This window comes from Eulemur rufifrons, chromosome 17 (assembly GCF_041146395.1).
Source record: "Eulemur rufifrons isolate Redbay chromosome 17, OSU_ERuf_1, whole genome shotgun sequence".
Classification (NCBI taxonomy): domain Eukaryota; kingdom Metazoa; phylum Chordata; class Mammalia; order Primates; family Lemuridae; genus Eulemur; species Eulemur rufifrons.
Window position 1 is genome coordinate 61,540,426 of NC_090999.1, and position 20,556 is coordinate 61,560,981.

The 20,556-nt window shown below is 34.6% G+C and overlaps 1 protein-coding gene across 1 annotated transcript in view; it reads left to right on the forward strand.

Annotated features, from left to right (window-relative positions):
- The window catches only part of ADGRV1 (adhesion G protein-coupled receptor V1), a 501,294-nt gene that overhangs the window by 163,377 nt on the left and 317,361 nt on the right, over window positions 1–20,556 (forward strand). The window contains exons 55-62 of the mRNA XM_069492870.1: window positions 773–975; window positions 2,266–2,442; window positions 2,802–2,984; window positions 6,027–6,206; window positions 9,920–10,084; window positions 16,884–17,001; window positions 19,221–19,344; window positions 20,279–20,417. Of these exons, the coding sequence (XP_069348971.1) occupies window positions 773–975; window positions 2,266–2,442; window positions 2,802–2,984; window positions 6,027–6,206; window positions 9,920–10,084; window positions 16,884–17,001; window positions 19,221–19,344; window positions 20,279–20,417 (1,289 nt within the window). The remainder of the gene's footprint in view (window positions 1–772; window positions 976–2,265; window positions 2,443–2,801; window positions 2,985–6,026; window positions 6,207–9,919; window positions 10,085–16,883; window positions 17,002–19,220; window positions 19,345–20,278; window positions 20,418–20,556) is intronic.

Consider the following 20,556-nt stretch of genomic DNA (forward strand, 5'->3'; position numbering starts at 1 on the left):
AGGGAATGGACACACTTGAAGCTCAGACTCGGGGGGATGGGGAGGCATGGGCAATGTATATAACCTGAACTTTTGTACCCCCATAATGAGCTGAAATAAAAAATTAAAAAATAATAAAAAAAATAAAAAATAAATTTAAAAAAACCCCACATTTTTGAAGCACCAAGTAAGTGCCAGGAATTGCACTGTGTGTTCTGGGAACAAGGACATACTGTTTGGCTATCAGGAACTCATAGACCAGTGGGGGAGATTGCCAGGCTTTATTTTTTTCATTTTATATGGCAAATTAAATTTTTAAGAAACGAAATAAAAAATAAGTACTGTAAAACACTTTGAGCCTGTGTTAGGCACATCACTATAAAAACACCTTTGTTCTTCTAATGATTGGTCATTAAATGATGACCTGGTGTTTTCTGAAGAATCTTTTTGCGTTTGTAGTTACCATGTCTGCTCATCCTGCGTATATGCACTTCCCTAAAGACTTTTCAGCAATTTCTGTTAAAGTGTATGACATGTGCAACACAGGAGGGTGCATTAGAGAATCAGAAGTGAGGGATTAAAACAAGGATGTAATGCTAGGAGTAGATGGTGATTATCAGCTCTACTTTGGGGACAAGGGAAACAAAGCACAGAATAATACATTGTCTCTGTTTTACTTCTCTTTCCTTAACTGTCTAAAAGGGATAGAGCAGAACATTCCACCCCCAGTGCTTGGAACAGTATTGACAACAAAAAGAAAAGCTTATTTACTTGAGGCATGTTTCTCTCACAGAGAACATCACCATTCTTCAGTTACAAATAGTTCGAGATAAAGGACTGCTTGGGGATGTTGCCGTTCACTTGATAGCTAAACCCAATTTCTCACTGCATGTCAATAATCAAGCTACTGAGAGTGAAGATTATGTGCTGCAAGAAACAATAATAATAATGAAAGAAAACATAAAAGAAGCTCATGTTAAAGTTGCCATTTTGCCGGTGAGTCTAGGCTGCAATGCATATGCTATAAAATAAGAGAAAATTCTCTTAAAGGTAAAATTGTGATGCTCTTATGGACAAAAACTATTTTTAAAAAGGATTTTTTAAACATAAAAATATAAGTACTCTAATTTTCCCACCCACCTAAATACTTAATGATGAATACATACTTTATAACTGGCTCGTAAAAATGACAAAGGTATTAATTATTTATATTTGTTTTTGACCTGGAATATTATTTGAATGAACTTCAAAACATTGAATTTATGTTGATTATATGTCTGAATGGATCCACTGTTACATTGGTTGGTTAGTTGCTTTAAACTAATGGCTGCATGAATGAAATACCCAAGTCAATCTGGTCATTTTAATTATTGGTTTTATGGGACAGTATTTTCATTTCATGTTATGAATACTTGAAGCAAGATTAGTCTTCAGATGGTTTAGATCTGATTTTAGCTATCTATATTTATATCTATCTATATATATTAGAGAGAGAAAAGGAGAGAAAGAGGGAGAAAATATATAGATATATCCATAATGATGCATAAGAAACTGTAAATGGTAATAGGGGTATTAGTCTTAATAATATTATAAAATAATAATTATCAAATATTGTATTTACATATATAACATAATATTAATAAGTTATATGTGTAATGCTATAAAATATATTATAAATTATTAAAAATTATAAATTTATATAATATTAGTGTCACTAATAGTGACGTTAGATAAGAGTATTTTCTAGACAGAACAATCTAGGAAAGACAAAAATGGAAAATAAAGGAATATTCCTTTCCTTTTCCATATGTATTCTTTTTTATCTTTGGAAATTTTTTATTACTTATTCGAAAATAAAGTAAACATTTTTAAAAATTAACTAAAATATAGGATTACATCTAGATTTATAAGTTCAGGGTTTTCACTTTTAAAATATACATAGCATTTACCAGTTTTTCCTATATTTCTTTTAGGATTTTATATGTGTAAAACATGTTCAATAGAATGTGGTCAAAATTGCAGGACAGATTTTTGAAAATTATTTTATTTGCTGATGAGTAGGGTGGGTTTCATTGAAACATCACCACTAAGCTTGAATATCCCCAAAATCCTAAAGTTATCAGTGGGAATGTATTAAAATATAACAAGAAATCTTTTTTACGTATAATAGAGCTGCCCATTCCTGTGGAGAAAGTAATTTATTTCTTACTGAAAAATATCAAGTTTCCAATGCAAACTAAATATCTTTTAAAAAATAAAACACCATCTCTTTCCCTCACCCCCCAGGATGATGTTCCGGAATTGGAGGAAGGATTTATCGTCACTATCACCGAGGTGAGCATGGTGAACTCCGACTTCTCTGCAGGACAGACAAGCGTGCGGAGGCCTGGAATGGAAATAGCTGAGATAATGATCGAAGAAAATGATGATCCCAGAGGAATCTTTATGTTTCATGTTACCAGAGTGAGATGAACTTTCATATATTTATAGTAATAGAGAAGCTTATCCCTGCTGATTTGGCCAGTGTTTTATGATATATTTTCTACAAAATATTTGGCTTTGCGTGTAGATATTTATAAATTGATAAGTAACCAAATTTGTCTTATAAACTAATTCTCAATTTTCTCTGAGCTAGACCAAAGGATTAAGCAGATTTATTTTCATTACATTTAAATGTAGGAGTTCTGAAGACCTATCATGCATACTTATATCCAACTGTTAATTTCTACTTGGAAGCGAGAGGTGTAATACATTTAGAAAGTGATGACTTACGAGAGTTACCACCGTTGTCTTGCCTTTCAACTTCTATTCTTTGCTTAAAGGATGTTGGTAGAGTTATTACTGCCTATGAGGCGCCTCCACCCTTGAATGTTCTTCAAGTTCCTGTCATCCGGCTGGCTGGAAACTTTGGAGCAGTGAACGTTTCTTGGAAAGCAACACCAGACAGTGCTGGCCTGGAAGACTTTAAGCCATCCGATGGGATTCTTGAATTTGCAGATGGACAAGTATGCTAGTCACGAACATATTAGCATTTTTAGTCAAACATTTTATAGACATCCATCAAATGAACGTACATTAGTGATTGCTAAGTATATTATACTCTAAATGTTCCTATGTCAAGAAACAGAAATATAGTTTCTCTGTCTCTCTCTCCTCTCTCTCTCCGCCTCTCCTTGGGAGCTCAAAAAAAAAAAAAAAAAAAAAAGAAACAGAAATATTATTAAGGTGCAAGTTACTAATGGGCATAGGAAGAGGACATTAAGAGACAAGAATCTCACTCTTTCTGAGCTACCTCACCTGATGCTATTTAAAATGGAAGTTACAAAACAGGATAATAATTGGCTTAGAGGTGTCTAAGCATATATAACAAATTACCTGAAGAACTAGGGTATTCCTGTGAACTTTAGTTTCTTTTGTCTTTTATTCTACTTATCTCTTAATGCTAGTAAATATGGATATTTATTTAGAATTTGCAATAAAATTGTGTATGTTTTACTTGATATTCAAAACATTCTTAATAGTTTAAAAAATTACTAAAATGACAGAAAAGGAACAAAATAGTTAAAACTTGAAAAATTATCTGTACAATTCTTGCAACTTTTCCATAAATATGAACTTATGACAAAATAAAAAGAATTAAAGAGATAAATGCAAACAAACAGAAAGCCCAATATTCTATATTTAGACCAACCAATCTTAAAAATTATAAAATATTCCTCAAGAGTTGTTAAATTTTGTAAACTGGGGATTTTGTGAAATGTAAAAATAAGGTGTTTTCATAAATTTTTTTATCACTAAGTGGAAAAGGGAAATCAACAGCCATGAAAATGTTAGTAACTTCAAATAGAAGCATCTATGAATATCTATAGGTTGCCTGATTTTCCTTGGACAAATTTGTACTGTGTATGTCAACTTACTAGTTGCCCATGGGGGCCAGTAAATGCTGTTAAAACATAAGCACACAGATCTAGATTTTCCTACACAGAGAGGCCTATTATTGTTAATAATCATGACTTTTTGATAGATTTAGAACTTTGAAACATTTCCTATTAAAAAGAGGAAATGCAAAAATGAGATTTTTATGTTAAAAGCAGAAATAAATAAATTGATTTTTCATTGAAGCAGCCTTCCAACTTTAGTTATGCTATAAGCACTTTATTCTGTGCATGAAGTTGAAGTCTCATCATTTGTCAGCATCCTCAGAATCATGATGATTATTAAAGTTCACACTCTGTAGGGAAGGTACTCTGTATTCTAACGGTACAGATTTGAGGTGCAGACATTTTAGTAAGTTTCCATTTTAGCACTTGATTTTATGCAAGTTTCTACCTCTCTGAGTGTGATGTCCACATTTTTCACTTTTCCCCATTGTTAAAAATTTTAGGTGGATTTAGGTAGAAAAACTTCATTTTCTGTTGAATGTTTGTGTCAAAGTACTGAAATTTCTTTCTTGGATACAGAAAAAGATTTTAAATATGGAGATATAGCTGGGATATTTTTATGACCAATAGTGAAATCACAAGCTGGAGCAAGTTTTATTTATTTATAAATTTATAAAATTTTTAACATAAACCCAGACAAATGAACTAAATTTGGCTTTTCTTCCTGCCTTTCTTTTGGCCTACATTAAAAGAATAATATTTGAAATCAGTGGGATTTATTTTAGTTGGAGAAGACTGATAATTTTACGGTTTCATTTTATATAATATTAAATATTAATATTAATACCAAGCATACTACATTTGTGTTTGTGTAATTGTTGTTAGAGCCCATGTGGCGTTTATAAAATTTTTGTTCAAGAATAAGGATTTGTTGTTTTTTCTACCTATAAGTAATACTGTATTTTATTGCATAAATAATTTTCTTTATCTTGAAAATAATAGACTTTGTCCATTTCTTTATTTGAAATGCCGTAAATATATATGATTTTAAAAGTACAGGCAGTCCCCAGGTTACAGATGACCCGACTCAAGGTGTTCCATAATTACGAATGGGCTCCAAATGCTCCCCATAAAGATAATTTATAATGAATTAATTAAATTAATAATTCGGGAACTAGTTCTTTCAGGGCATGTAAACAAACTCGTGGCTCATTGGTGCAGCATCTTTACACTAGCGGCTAGTCTGATTATTTATACGGTCGCTTATGCACAGCATCAGTTTGATCTTAACTTTTAAATTTGATTTTATGAGTCTATGTTTATATTTATGACTGTGCCTCCAAAGTGAAAGTCCACCGCATGTCCAGGTGAGCCTGCAGTGAAGAGAAAGGTGATTACAATGGAAACAAAAGTAGGAATAATTAAGCATTCAAAGAAAGGTGAGATGCCATTCTTCATTGAGAAAGCATTAGGCTTTAGTTGCTCCACTACTGGAACGGTTATAAAGGATAAAGTGAGAGTAATGGAACATGTGAAAGCCAGTGCTTCAATGAAAGCATCAATTATTACTATCCAGCATAGTGGATTAATTATTGAAATGGAAAGGTTATTATTGATTTGGTTAGAAGAGGAAAATAAGTGTGACATTCCTATTAGCCTAGTGTTGATACATTAGGGACTGTTAACCTTTAATGTTCTTTTTTGAAATGTCTCCTATCTCCTATCTAAACTTTTTGTCTGAATTTGTTTTTATGTTCTATTTGCTTGAATTAAAAGAAAGAGCACAATAGTTTCTGTAACTTATTTTAGTACAGGGTTGTTATTACAGTATTACACTATATTATTAGGACCACATATGAGTCATTATATTATTGTTGTTGTTATTATTATTATCATCGTATATGAGCTGTTCATCAGGGATCCGAGTTACAGACAAATCCAACATAAAGACATTCTCAGGAACGTATCTCATCTGTAAACCCGGGGACTACCTGTATTATGAATGTAACAGGCAAAAAGTCTACTTTTTTTGGAACCATGTTTCTAAATTTCAACCAAAAAAGTAAAATATATACAAGCAAAAATTATTATTACATTATTTCTTTCCCTTTCCCTCTCTCCCTGCCTCCCTCTCTTCCTTTCTTCCTTTCTTCTTTTCTTTAATAGGTTACTGCAGTGATAGAAATCGCCATAACTGATGATGCTGAATTTGAAGCCATGGAAACATTCAATATTTCCTTAGTCAGTGTGGCTGGAGGTGGCAGACTTGGTGATGATGTTGTGGTAACTGTTGTTGTTCCACAAAATGATTCTCCATTTGGAGTATTTGGATTTGAAAAAAAGAATGTAAGTTAAATATATCAGGGGAGTGCCTTGCCCCAAGGCTAATTTTTCATGTAATTTTGAGCAGAAAGGTGTCTTTCATTTTTGTTTTGAAACTCTTCATTGCCCTTCACTTAGGAATCTCTTCTCAAGGATCTTTTGAGTGGGTTATTGAATCAGGGGCCAATCCTCCAACCGATGCACACAATTTGATAGTAATGAGAGAGCTCTTAACATCGGGCAGTTATTAATACAAAGAGGAAGAGATTCCTATTTATTGGGTGTGGCAGATCAGCATGTACTTTTTGTCCATATCTTCTATTGTCTGCCTGCCATATTGCCAGACCACCATCCTGGTCACAGGCAGAATTCTGTCTTGGGTCTGGGTGTTACTTCTCAGAATGGGTTTTGTTGGTGAGGGATTTATATCACTTTCTGCTATGGTACTCTATCATGACCTATATTGAACAAAACACTACAGTCACCTGAACACTTTATGTGTTTCTCTTTATTTCTTCCCTCTTAATTCTCATTGAATGTTTATTTCCAAAGCCTGAAGGAGGGAACCCAATTATTATTGGTTCAACGACTGAGGGAGGAAAAAAAACCTTAATTAATCATGAGAATGAAATATTTGTACAGCTAGGTTTGGTGATTAGTACTCAATTATCACAATATATTAAATATAAAGCACTATAAATTCTTTTTTTTTTTTTTTTTTTTTTTTTTTTTTGTTGAGACAGAGTCTCACTTTGTTGCCCAGGCTAGAGTGAGTGCCGTGGCGTCAGCTTAGCTCACAGCAACCTCAGACTCCTCGGCTTAAGCGATCCTACTGCCTCAGCCTCCCAAGTAGCTGGGACTACAGGCATGCGCCACTATGCCCGGCTAATTTTTTTATATAGATTTTTAGTTGTCCATATAATGTCTTTCTATTTTTTAGTAGAGACGGGGTCTCGCTCAGGCTGGTCTCGAACTCCTGACCTTGAGCGATCCACCCGCCTCGGCCTCCCAGAGTGCTAGGATTACAGGCGTGAGCCACCGCGCCCGGCCAAAGCACTATAAATTCTATCATAATTATCACATGGTGATTATGTCATACTTATTATGACTTTCCCTTTCGAAGGAAATTCCAAGATGAAATAATCACAAAAATATTTAGATAATTCCCATATACTCAGCAACTTTTCTGGCTCCCCTTGTCACCATATCCTTTATTTAATCACTTATAGAAAATCAGTAATTCACCATAGATCATTTTTAATTCATAAACCAGTTGCTCTAATGCCCATTGTCTTCTGACCTGTGGATGCAAGGCTAGACCTACAACTTGACTATCAGGGCTGGGCTTCCCAGATGCTCCAAAATTTAAATGTAACCTAATAATTGCCTATTGATTTGGTCATTGAAATTTCAATATCATAAGAAAATGAGAACTATAAGAGAGACAGAACATACATTTGCTGTAGCCCAATGAGACTATTTTTCTTCCTTGGGAAAGAAATTAGCAGAAGATCTTGTAGGGAGTGGCGGATTGGCAAAAGACTAGCTGTGACTATCTCCCAGGCAGCCTAAAAAGTCTGGGAAATGCAAAAAAAGTATAAAAGGAGAGTAAAAGTATCCATGATATTAGTACTCTGAGATAGACATCAGTTAATATATTTCCAACCAGGCTTTCTTTCTTTGTTTATGTGCAAAGAAAAATTTTAATACATATGAAAATGTAATTTAATTTTTGTAAAATTTCTCTATTAGCTTCTGAGTTTAGATGAAAAGTTCGGGGTTTAGTGTTCAAATCTTCCGTTGATGAAACTTTATAATAATGCTTTTGCTTTTAACTTCATCACACTTTTGGACTTGAGCATTGGAAAATGTGTTTACAAGTTTCTCTTACTGTTAAGGAAAAGAAAGAGCTACACTACTATTCATAAACAATTTGTGTTTATTCATTTTATCTTACCTGCTGCCATAAACTTTAGTGCTCTAACCCTAGTTTAAGCATGCTTGGTCTGGGTAATAATGTCTTATTGTAATAGCCTCAAATTTCTAATTTGTCTCAAGAGTATAGAGGTAAGAATTAGGGTGCCCAATTCTTAGTGTGTTAATCCTCATAACCCATGTTATGAGCGGTAAGTGCATTGATAAATGTTAAGCACTAATACTTGGGCTTTATACTCACTAGGTATCAATTGCTATTTTTATTGTCTGTGGTGTTAGTAGTAGCTTTTGCTCAGCCCTTTGTGGCTGCTTTCCTTATATCCTGTTTTACCACAACAGTGTCTTGATAGCATGGAGTTTATCTTTTAACATGTATATAAGATATACAATATTGTGCACACAGTGAACATTCTATCAAAATTATTTGGTGATACAGATTTAGAATCAGGACTGAAGAACATTGAGAAAAGATGGTTACTATAAATATGTTGAAAGTAATAAGCTGCTCACAAAGGCAGTGTGGTGGGTGTATCAAAGTACTGGAAATAGCAGAGACCCATAGAAATGTACTTATGAAGCCTAAACTAAAATGTTATATCTATGGAATAAAAAATAGTTATATATGCAGTTTGTTTATAATGGATTTTTTTCTATTTTTCTTTCTTATTAAATATCTCTTATTCTCTGAAGAGTGGTATGAATAGCATTGGGCATTAAGTCAAAACATTTGAATTAGATTCCAGGCTCCTCATCTCCAAATATATGTATACATCTGGTCCTCAGATTTCTAAGAATTTCTGTGAGGTTTCAATAAGATAAAGTATATGTAAGAACTGACACATAATAGAAGCTCAATAAATATCTGTTGACTCCAAATCTCTGCTCGTGGTATCAATGCACAATCTCATGAAAAAAAGAAAACAACATTGTATTGCATGTTTGTTAAGCTTCTATCTGTCTTGAAAATGGGAAGCATTATGTTATATTTTGTATTTCCATAACAGATGGATGATACAGGTTCAATTTAGACTTTGCTTCACGGAGCCAACGTATGTAATTCGCTTGAACCAGGTAGTTTAATAAGGAGTTGTATAAAAAAAAATAGTACTGGTACATTAACATATTGAATCTCCTTCTCTCTTAATATCAGGTTAATAAAACATCTTTTAAACTTAGACTCACTAAAGTTGGTAAACTGTAGTTAATTCAGAGATAATTTAGATCTGTATTATGTGGGGAGCCTGATTGCTATAACAAAGAACCCCCAAATCTCGGTTCCTTCACATAGTGTTTATTTCTTCTTCATGCAAGAATACTGCACCAGAGTTCCTAGCTGGCGGACTCTTAGGAACACCTCTTCTTCAACTGGTTGCTCTTAGGCACCAGACTCCTTCCTTCTGTGGCTCTCTCCTCTTCTAGGTCCTGGGCATCCTCTCTGTTCTCTATTCACCTGATAAATGGGAAAAGAGAGAATGTGGGATATTGTGGAAGTTTATGACCAGAGTATTGGCAGCACTTATCACCTCTGCTTCTATTCTATTGGCCAGAATTCAGGCACATGTTCCACTTCATTGAAAGAGAGGATAGGAAATGCCAAGTAGTTAAGTATCCAGGAAAAAGAAAAAATGGGGTTTGGTAAAACTTTTTTTTCTGCCACGTGATTGTAACATGATATGAAAAGAGTTCTAAATTCAAAAGCTGCAGTCGTTGTAAACAGAAATAAGATTATGTTAGTTTATCCTGCACATTTTTGTGTGTGTGTGTGTGTGCGTGTGTGCCTTACTGAATTTTCTTTCTTTCAGGTAATGGTTGATGAATCCCTTTTGTCTGATGACCCTGATTCTTATGTGACGTTGACAGTTGTCCGTTCTCCAGGAGGAAAAGGAGCTGTTCGACTTCAGTGGGCTGTAGATGAGAAGGCTAAACATCAACTCAGTCCTCTGAATGGGACACTTCATTTTGATGAGGTATAGTCAGCATCAAGACACCTGTGATCTTTCTCTAACTTGTCTTTGATTTTCTTTTGCAAAGTATTACTTATGAATTCATGTGATAGTATTTAATATGCCTGGAATTTTTTAGAAATCCATATGCATTGTGGGAAAAAAATCATATACGTCCCCCCCACAAAAACCATGAGATATCTGAAATCAAATTCTTTTTATTTTTTTGAAATGTTTCTTTCTTAAAACTTTTAAAATTTATATGTTATAGATGTACATATTTTGGGGGACACAAATAATAATTTAATACAATCATAATCAAATTAGGGCAATTGGAATATTCATCAGCTTAAATATTTATCTTTTATTTATGCTTCTTTTCCAGCTATTTGAAATCTCCAATACATTAATTCTAACTATAGTCAAATTCTTTAATTCAGACCCTGCCTCCATTTCACCATCAAAATTATCCTTCTCTCACATTTTCTCTTCTGATTGAGGGAAAAGTCAGCCAATGGAGGCTGGATGTCTGGGTGTCATCCACAGGCCCACTCTTTTTGTAACCCTTACATGTATTTGATCACCAAGTCTCGTCAATTTTCCCTTTTAAATGTGCTTTTTGACCATTATGACTGTACAGAGCTTCCATTCTGATTCAAAATATTGTCAACCATAATAACATAAATACAATTTCAAACTTAGAGACTCATAATTCTTAACACACATGTACTCTTTGAAAAGAAACAATTGAGGAAGTATTTCAGCCAATCAAAAAACAGAATCACAATAAATAATTTAGGAATGGCAAGCACATTAAAGTCTACCTGTATGTGCCCCAGCCTCCCACAGTGATAACCAATGAAGGCAAAAGTTCCTCTCTACTTTGAGGGAGGACTAAGATCTCTTTACTCATGTAATTGGTTTCTACAGCTTCTGAGGATGACGCCTCTTTCCAAAGTCCTGTAGAGCATTTGCAGATGCTGTATTGGTTTATGTCCTTGTAAATACTGGCCATGAGAACCTTGGTTAGAGAAGCAGCTAGCCCTTTCCAGGATGTGATTTTGCAGATTTCCTATGTTCACTCAGTTTCTTTCTCTTCTATCCCTTCCTTGGCCAGCTTTAATGACTGAAAGGAGTCAGGAGAAGCAGCATATGGTGCCCAATTAAGTTGAACACAGAGGTTCATTATGAATAATTCCAACCTAACCACAGCAAAGAATATTTACCAATCAAACTCCCAACTCTTTTTCTGGAAGGGGAGGGCATAAGGAGGTAAAGAGAACTAACAAACTGATTCTAAAATATATATAGAAATGCAAAAGGCTAAGGATAGCCAGAAACTCACAAAGAACATGAAGGGTGGTCTTACTTAACCAGTATGTAAGACAATATGCAGCTAAAGTAAACAAGACAGTATGATATTGGCTCTGGGATAGACAAATGGACCAAAGAGAAGAAAATAGAGAGTCCAGATTTGTCAATCTTTTTATAGTTTTTGCTTTTAGAATCATGTTTAATTCTAAACATCTTTCCTAAATTAATAAAGATGAAAGCAGAAGGCAATTAGGTGAAAAACAAAAAAAGTAGAACTGATGAATAAGTTTTAAAAAACAACAAAAAAAAAACTTTACAAAATAAGAATTGACAAGAAGGAAATAACAATTAAAAGAGAGAAAATACTGAAAATTATAAGAGACTACTTTATATAGATCTAAGCAAATACATTTAAAAACCTATTTGAAATTGACTCTAGTAGATATATAGCAGATATAGGAAGTGTAAACATAAGAATTTCCACAATCGAATAGAAAACAAACTGAAGAAGGAGTAGAAGCTCCCCAGGTGATTTTCCAAAGGAATTCTACCAAACATTTAAAGATCAGCTCATCGTAGTGCTACATGGTCCATGTCTATTTTGGGGGGAAGTCTATTGACCTTTCTTCAGAGCTTTCAAGACTGGACAGTACAAAAGGAAATACTTTTTTTTTTCTTTAAGTTTTTCAATATATGCTTAAGAAATTAATTAGTGATGACCTCTGGCAATCTGTTTGCTTACTTAGTCATTCTTCCACCATTCTTGAAGTGTTGGTTACTCTGATGGCATTAAATATTAAGCCAGATATTGCAGATGTACCATCCACTTATTTCTCAGATTCTCATACATAACTGAAGAAACATCTAGTTTGTATGCCCTAGCCATGATCTGAAAACTTCTCAGATGGCATGAGAAGAATTTTGAACTTAGAAATTAGTCTTAAATTTCAATAAAGATGTTTCTGATTAATTATGAGCAATAATTTCCGAATTACCAGATTCTCATTGCTAGATCCACTTGCCAGGTAATTAGAAAGATTTTCTGATCTTGAGTATACAAAATCTACACCAAAATGGAAAAGAGTCTGATATTTTCCCCCAGCAAATAAGGTCATCCTTCTTTAGTGTACTGCATCAGAAGGGATGGGTTTGTCTCTGGATCCCACCCTCTCCGTCTGTGTGTTTGGTCATGAACCTAATATATTTCATGTACAACTGTGTCACAGCTCCACTGTTTTTGTATATCCAGGTCTGAAGTACCCACATCTCCACAGGTTCTAATTTGGTTTTCATGATGCCTTTAGTCTTCTCCCAGTCCTGCTCATGGCTAGTGGTAGCCTTTCTAGCAATACTGCACAGGGGGATCTCTGCTCCCACAAATTATTCTATAGCAACTTAGTGCTCACATTGGCAATAGAGATGCTAGTCTACAGAAGTTACTATACATAGGATACATCACAGGTTGTACCAAGATTTACTGTATAATAGTTTCCTGGCCTGCCTCAAAATAGGACAATGAGTGAGGGGTCACCATTGCCCCACTCGCAGGGAAATTCTCACAATCCTACCTTTGAGATGAGGTTCTTCTTTTTGTATTTCTATTTGTATGCAAGACATCTAAGCTTCGCACTCTCTGTTATAGAGATGTGCAAGTCTCCTGGACCTGTGGAATGGTCTACAGGTGATAAATCAGTGGAGATGTTGCTATTTATCTTCTTTGTGGAGAAGATTATAAGATGGAGATTAGTGTGCAGAGGCATTTTAGGGAGTGCTGTTGAGATCAACACTTTTTTTTAATCTTTAGTTTCTTTTGTTGTCAGTCCAGGCCCTTTGTGGTGTCTACATGTGCATTTCAAGAAGGCACAATCCACACAACTAGTTGACTGCCAATTTAACTCAGAAGTCTTTGCCTCCATCTTTAATATGTTAATTTGTTATAAACATATATATGTTCAGGGTAAATAAAAAAAAGAAAACAACCTTAGACAATACAGAGGGATGTAAAAAAATAAGTAAAATTCCCCTAAATCTTCCTGGATCTTGTATTCCTACTTCCTAGAGGTAACCACAACTGACAGTTTCTTCTATATCTTTCCAAAAATTTCCTATGCATATTCAAGTATATGTATCTTATTCTCACACAAGTGGAATTTTACTGTGCAATCTGTTCAGTAACTTGCTCATTTTACTTTACAATTTATCTTAAACATTTATTTTTTTCATTCTAGCCCAAATCCACTGCATTAAAAAATTGGTTACATATTTTCCATTGCAAAGATTCCCCTCAGTGTTTGATACTATCTGCATTTCTTCCTAAGCACCCTGTTTCAGTATGGTTTTTATAGTTCTGACATTTCTTATCTCTGTTTCTGGGGTTCACATTTTTTGCTTAGTGAACCGTTCTCTCTAGCTCCCGTTTCTGGAGTGTTTATACACTGTTGCAGACTGCTGTCACCTATATTTGCATCATTTTTTATCTACTTTACTTTCTTCCCAGTAATGCTTCTCTGGTGATACTGGAAGTAGCCACTGAAAAATAAAAAGGATATAGATTTTATAGCTAGCTAGACCTTAATTCACATCTTCCCTCTGCCATTTCATGCTGTGTGACTTTCAGAAAATTAATTAATTTGTCTCACATTTGGTTTCCTAGTTGCAAAATGAGGATAATATTGCTTAACCTGAGCAAGGGCTTTGAAGATTACCTGAAATGATGTTTGTGAAGAAACTAATAGACATCCTGTCACTTAGAAAGTGCTTTATACAGTAGCTATCATTTAGAAAAATTCTAATGAAATAGCAGGTTGCTACCTTAACTTAAGACGGTGAAACTCAACTCCTCTACATTGTGTGATTAAAAACTTAAGGGCTTTGAATTTCAAAAAGCTAAGAAACAATTTGTAGTTCTGTTTTCCTGAGATAGCCTGTAGTGACATTTCCTAAACTGCTGCTCTGAAGTGCTGTTCAGCAGAATACTAATAATTGTTCTAATTTTAAAGAAAAAAGGATTCCACGTTCAAATAGATTCGGTAAAACCTTCATTGAACTAAATAGGCTCTTATTGTGGAGAAATTTTTTAGAAACTTTAATATATTTAAGTTCATTTTGAATCTCTAATAGAAGAAATTTTCAGAATTTATTCTCCCATGAAACTTTCCCATCACCTTTTAATCCCAGATCATTTATTACTATCTTTTGTAAACATTAACCAGGAATTTCCACCTGTAATTGCCCCTTTTTCCCCCATGCTGGGTAGTAGGTTTCTTTGAGAAATGGAGATCATATGATATGAAATGCTGTCTTATATACAGTAGTAAGAGGGCGATATAAATGTATAAAATACAGTTTATTCTTGTGATTCATGGTACAGTCAATCCTTATCATTCTCGATTCCACATTTGTGAATATGCCTGCTCACTAAAATGTATTTGTAACCTCTAAAACTCAATATTCTTTGGCCAGGAGGGGTGGCTCATGCTTGTAATCCCAGCGCTTTGGGAGGTCGAGGCAGGAGGATTGCTTGAGGCCAGGAGTTCAAGACCAGCCTGGGCAACCTAGAAAGATCCTGTCTCTACAAGAAATAAAAATTAAAAAATTAACCAGGCATAGTGACAATGTGCCTGTAGTCTTAGCTACTTAGGGGGTTGAGGCAGGAGGATGGCTTGAGCCCAGGAATTTGAGGTTACAGTGAGCTACAATCGCCCCACTGCATTCCAGCCTGAGTGACAGAGCAAGACCCTGTTTCAAAAACAAAAACAAAAATATTCCTGGTGTTTTCATGGTCACTCAGGGATATACGAAGAGTGGTGAAAAATTTGATTCACCGAATTTGAACATTCCCAGCTGAGAGTGAACCAGGCAACACCTTGACTTTTTGTTTCGGCTCTCATACTGTAAAAAAAGGTACTTTTTAGAGTCTATTTAGTGTTAGTTTTTTCATTTTTGTGCTTTTTGCTGGGGGTTTCACTATTTAAAATGGCCCCCAAGTATAGCACTAAAATCTCATATTCCTAAGCTCAAGAAAGCTATGATGTACCATAAGGAGAAAATCTGTATGTTAGATAAGCTTCATTCAGGCACGAGTTATAGTGGTTATATGACATGAAGAACATGTTAGATTCCAAGTTTTTGCCAGTATGCACAACTCTACAAATGACCACAAAAGTACCTGGGTATTGATTTTGAGGTTACAATTAAATTTTGGTAGGTAGACAAATTCACAAACAGGGAATCCAAGAATAATGAAAATCAAGTGTATGTAAAATCAATAGCACCTTGGAGAGATTACTGTACATATAAAGAAGTATGTACAAAATGTTTATGACAATATTATTTGTAATAGTCAATAACCATTGTTAGACAAATATTGCAAATAGTATAAATGCAAACCATGGAATCCCCACAGCATTGAAAAAAATAAATTTAGTCTTCATACAGAAACATGGATAACCTCTATAGTGTTTATTAAAGGAAAAATTAAGAAGCAGACACAATGCATTTAAGAGTGAAAGACAAGAAGGAAAGACTTTTGAAGAATGGGATTGAAATGGGCAGATATTCCAGCTTACTGATGGACTAAGAAAAATTTTTAAAAAATTAAAAAAAGAAGAAAAACTTAAAAAGAAGAAATGGACAGATAAAGGGGACACAAAGAGTAAATAAGAATAAAAGACCATCTATCGTCCAATGGAGACATTGCCACATTCAGGAGTAAGATCAATTCAAACTATGCACCTGAGAGCCAAGAAAAAAAATTTTAAAGAAAAATAAAATCAATAACATTTCTTTGTTTTAGAAGTAATGAGAAAAAATACACAATGGGAAAAAATGTATAAAATAACTAGAAATAAATTCAGCAAGAAATAAGTTGGGCCTATATGAAAACAAAGAAAAACAAAATCTTAAAGGTGAAGGTAAAAGAAAACTGAAATATGTATACAACAAAACAGGTTCCTGGATGGAAACACTAAATTTTCTTATGAATTGCTGCCTTCAGATACTTTTGTTACCTAGAAGGTGCCATTGCTAACTTAACATGGGCAAAACATGCCATGAGTTAGATGTGATGATAAACAGCACCAGGCATCTCAGGACTCTTGATTGCACCTACAACTGTGATTCAAGGTCATCCATACTTTGTTTTCTCCTTTAAATGGGCCTAACTGGTCCTTACAAGGATTAAACTTGTGATCTTGGTCTGTTTACATCACGGTGTGACCATTTAGCTCTCTTTAAAAAATTCTCTTTTCAATAGTTAAAATTTTGTAGTAAATTCAGGGGTTGTATTAAATTTTTTTTTTCATTTTTCCCATAAAGAACCGACATGAAATTTATAGTCATGTGATTTTTTTATTGTAATTTTCTGTAGATGCAACCCCAAACTCTAGGCAACAAAAAAGGACACACTTAAAAAATGCTTATGGACATAAATATTATTTTGCTAATGAGATAATTCAAAACTTGGTTTTGGCCAATCTGGAATATTTATTGTTCCTCTCATTTGATGTAGACTGAATCCCAGAAGACCATTGTATTGCATGCACTTCAAGACACCCTGTTGGAGGAAGACAGGCGTTTCACCATTCAGCTGATATCAATTGATGAGGTAGAAATATCTCCAGTAAAAGGTAAGAAAAATTAACATTTTTGGAATTTAAAAAGTAGGTCCTTGCCAAAATGTAACCGAATAGTCAATAGTTACAAAGATAGACAATGTTAGGAGCTACTAATATCATTCCTAAAATGTTTGCTAAAACATAAAGATATCGTCTTCCACCAGTGTTAAAGGTAATAAATCTTTAAAATTAAAATTTTAATACCCTATGTTGGTAAAGTCATAGGTCAAAGATTCCCTACTGCTTAGCTGTGTGATTTTTTTTTTTTTAAAAACAAAGATGTTCGTTTTAGCAATGTTTATAAAATATAAAGTATAGAAGCTTCCTAAATGGTACTCTTTTTTTTTTTTGAGACAGAGTCTCGCTCTGTTGCCCGGGCTAGAGTGAGTGCCGTGGTGTCAGCCTAGCTCACAGCAACCTCAAACTCCTGGGGTTAAGCGATCCTCCTGTCTCAGCCTCCCGAGTAGCTGGGACTACAGGCATGCGCCACCATGCCCGGCTAATTTTTTCTATATATATTTTTTAGTTTGCCAGAAAATTTCTTTCTATTTTTAGTAGAGACGGGGTCTCGCTCTTGCTCAGGCTGGTCTCGAACTCCTGACCTCGAGCGATCCACCCGCCTCGGCCTCCCAGAGTGCTAGGATTATAGGCTTGAGCCACCGCGCCCGGCCCTAAATGGTACTCTTAAACAGTAGGAGATGTTTAAGAATGACAAGAATACTATGTAACCCTTCTAAATGATGTAGCAGAAAAATCCTTAGTTACATTAAAAATTAGGAATATTTAATTACATGGATAATTGTTATGTTAATATAACAGGCTTCACAACAATATGCTCAATATAATCCCATTTTTGTCATTATAAGTCTTACATGAGTTTGGAATTATTTACATGTAATGCTGATAGTGGTTTTTGATTACCTATATTTTCTAAACATATTAATATTTACAATGATCACATATTATTTTGTTAAAAAACATTGTTTTAAAACTTAACATATTACATTTGATATTACAGCCTATCTATACCTATTTTCATCTGAAAGTCATTATGTAGATATTTTCACATTTCGGAAACAAGCATCATAATTCTCATTTGCTTAAGGTCCACATGATGATTTATTTTTTAGGTCTATAGAGAAAAGAATAAAGATTTTAAAATGCTTTTATTGTGCTATAAACAATAATAGCCGTAAAAGTGGTTCAGAAACTTTGGTATGAAAGTTTGGTGGTTGCTACATTTCTTTTTTTGCCATCAAGAACTTGATCCCATGCAACAGTCTGTGGCTAACAGCAGTTTCCATGGCCAAGGAAATTCTCAACATTGTAGACAGAATCACTGTACGCACTTAGAATAGTTACACTTTCTGCTTAGTTATCTAGAGTATTTTCCACAAAGGCTGTCAAGGAATCATATCATTGCAGCATATTCTTCCACAAATCTTGTTTTAGCTCAGTTGTCTACATCACATTACAATGACAGGGTTGATGTAACATAGGCTAACTAGACACATGGAGAATATATCAGTGGATCAAGATAAATCATTTATCAGTATAAAAAATGCTAATATTTCTGTCTAACTGTGACATAGTTGCATATGACAAACTACCCTCGGATCCATTAATCCATTGCCAAAGAAAGTGAGAGTGCAGTAATCTAGTTCTTTGTTTCATGAAACCCTAATATGTGCTTCTGGAAACAATTTTCTTCAAGTTACTTTTAAATTATAATATGGATACTCAAATGGCTTGATATAGTTTTTAACTCCCATTTTTTTTAGAAATATTCAATACAGTTTTATAAGTACTTATAGTCAAATGGTAGTCAGAAAATTAAAAATAATAAAGTGCTCCCAAGAATGCTTGCCTTTGCCATATAGCCAGTTGACATAGCCAATCGCAGTGAGCTGCAAAACGGTTATTGTAGCAGCAAATTAATGCAAATGGTAGAGGACCACTGCTTATCATCGGAGTGATAGTGAAATTATTGCCCAGTTTCTCCTGCTCCTTTCATTAAAGTGTGACGTTGGGCAAGTTATTTGCTTCAATGTCTTCAACGCCTCAATGTGCTTCAGTGTCCTCGTAGGTAAAATAATATTAGTATCTAACTTACATGATTATCATGGGAATTAACTAGGTTAGTATGTGTGAAGCACATAGAACGTTGCCAGGCATGTACTAAGTGCCTACATGTGTTTGCTACAAAGTGGTGTGTATCATCTTCAACTTAGGTAGCGCATCAATAATCATTCGAGGAGATAAGGGAGCGTCAGGAGAAGTTGGGGTGGCTCCATCATCTAGGCATGTCCTCATTGGGGAACCCTCAGCAAAATATAATGGTACTGCTATCATCAGGTAAGGGCTTCATGATTTTTCTTTGCCTATGTGGGGGTTATGAAGTTTTATTTAAATAATGAGTCTTAAATGCATCATTCTCAATACATACATAATCTGCAAGCATTATTATCATTTTATGTGCTGGTAACATCCTGGTGGAGTATAGAAACTGAAAATCTCTTCCTATCTTGAAGTTAGATGATGAGGAGCTTTCTGACTCTTAGGTGATTTGCACAACCTGTGCCGAGGAAAGCCCAGGGGACTGAGATCAGAAGATCCATGTTTTCAACCCTGTTTTGTCACTAAACATCTGATTTGAGAGAGTTACCTCATCTCTGTAAGCTCGTGTGCCTTAGCTATAAAACCGTTCCTTAGAAAATCATCAAGGTCAAACATTTTGCTTCTATGTGTTCTAAAATCAGGGCCCATCATGTAACTAAATTAGTATGATCATAGACAAATTAGTTTTTCTCAAATTTTCTTATGAGGAATGGGAAGCAGCTGTCAATGAAGTAGCTGGATTTGACTTAATACTTTATCCTTTACCCAAAAGTAATACTTTATCCTTTTCCATTAGCGTGTGCATGTATGAAATGTTTTCTGTTCTTTAAGGAACTTTGTTAGGCTATTTATACTTTGTACCTTACGTGTTAAGTGAAAAACCTATAAATACTTATTTTTATTTCTTTAAACCTTATGCTTTTAGTGATCAGTTTTTGGCAGCATTCTTACCAAGACAGATTTACACTAGCTCAGTACTTTGGGTTGCTAACTTAGGGTTTTAAGACTTTCTTTTGGTTTATAGTTGGTAGATGAGGTTATTTAAAAGCATCATGTTCTTGAAATAATGAAAATAATGAAAAATAAATGGTCATTACGGAAAGACACAGCAAATGTTTAGGAAAAGTACCTTCGGTGAAAATGTATTGAATATGCATTTGTGTTGTTGTAGCCTTGTTCGTGGCCCAGGGATTTTGGGGGAGATCACGGTGTTCTGGGGGATATTCCCTCCTTCCGTGGGGGAATTTGCTGAAACATCAGGAAAACTGACAATGCGAGATGGACAGTCGGCGGCCATTGTAGTAATACAGGTATGGCTGTTAGCTGGTTTCTATTGTGGCCCTTGCTGTGTGTGCCTGTGGGGGATGGGGGTGGGGGTGCGGGTGGGGGTGGGGTAGAGGTTAATATTACAGAGCTTTTTGTTGTTGTTTAGGTGATAGTCGTTTTTCT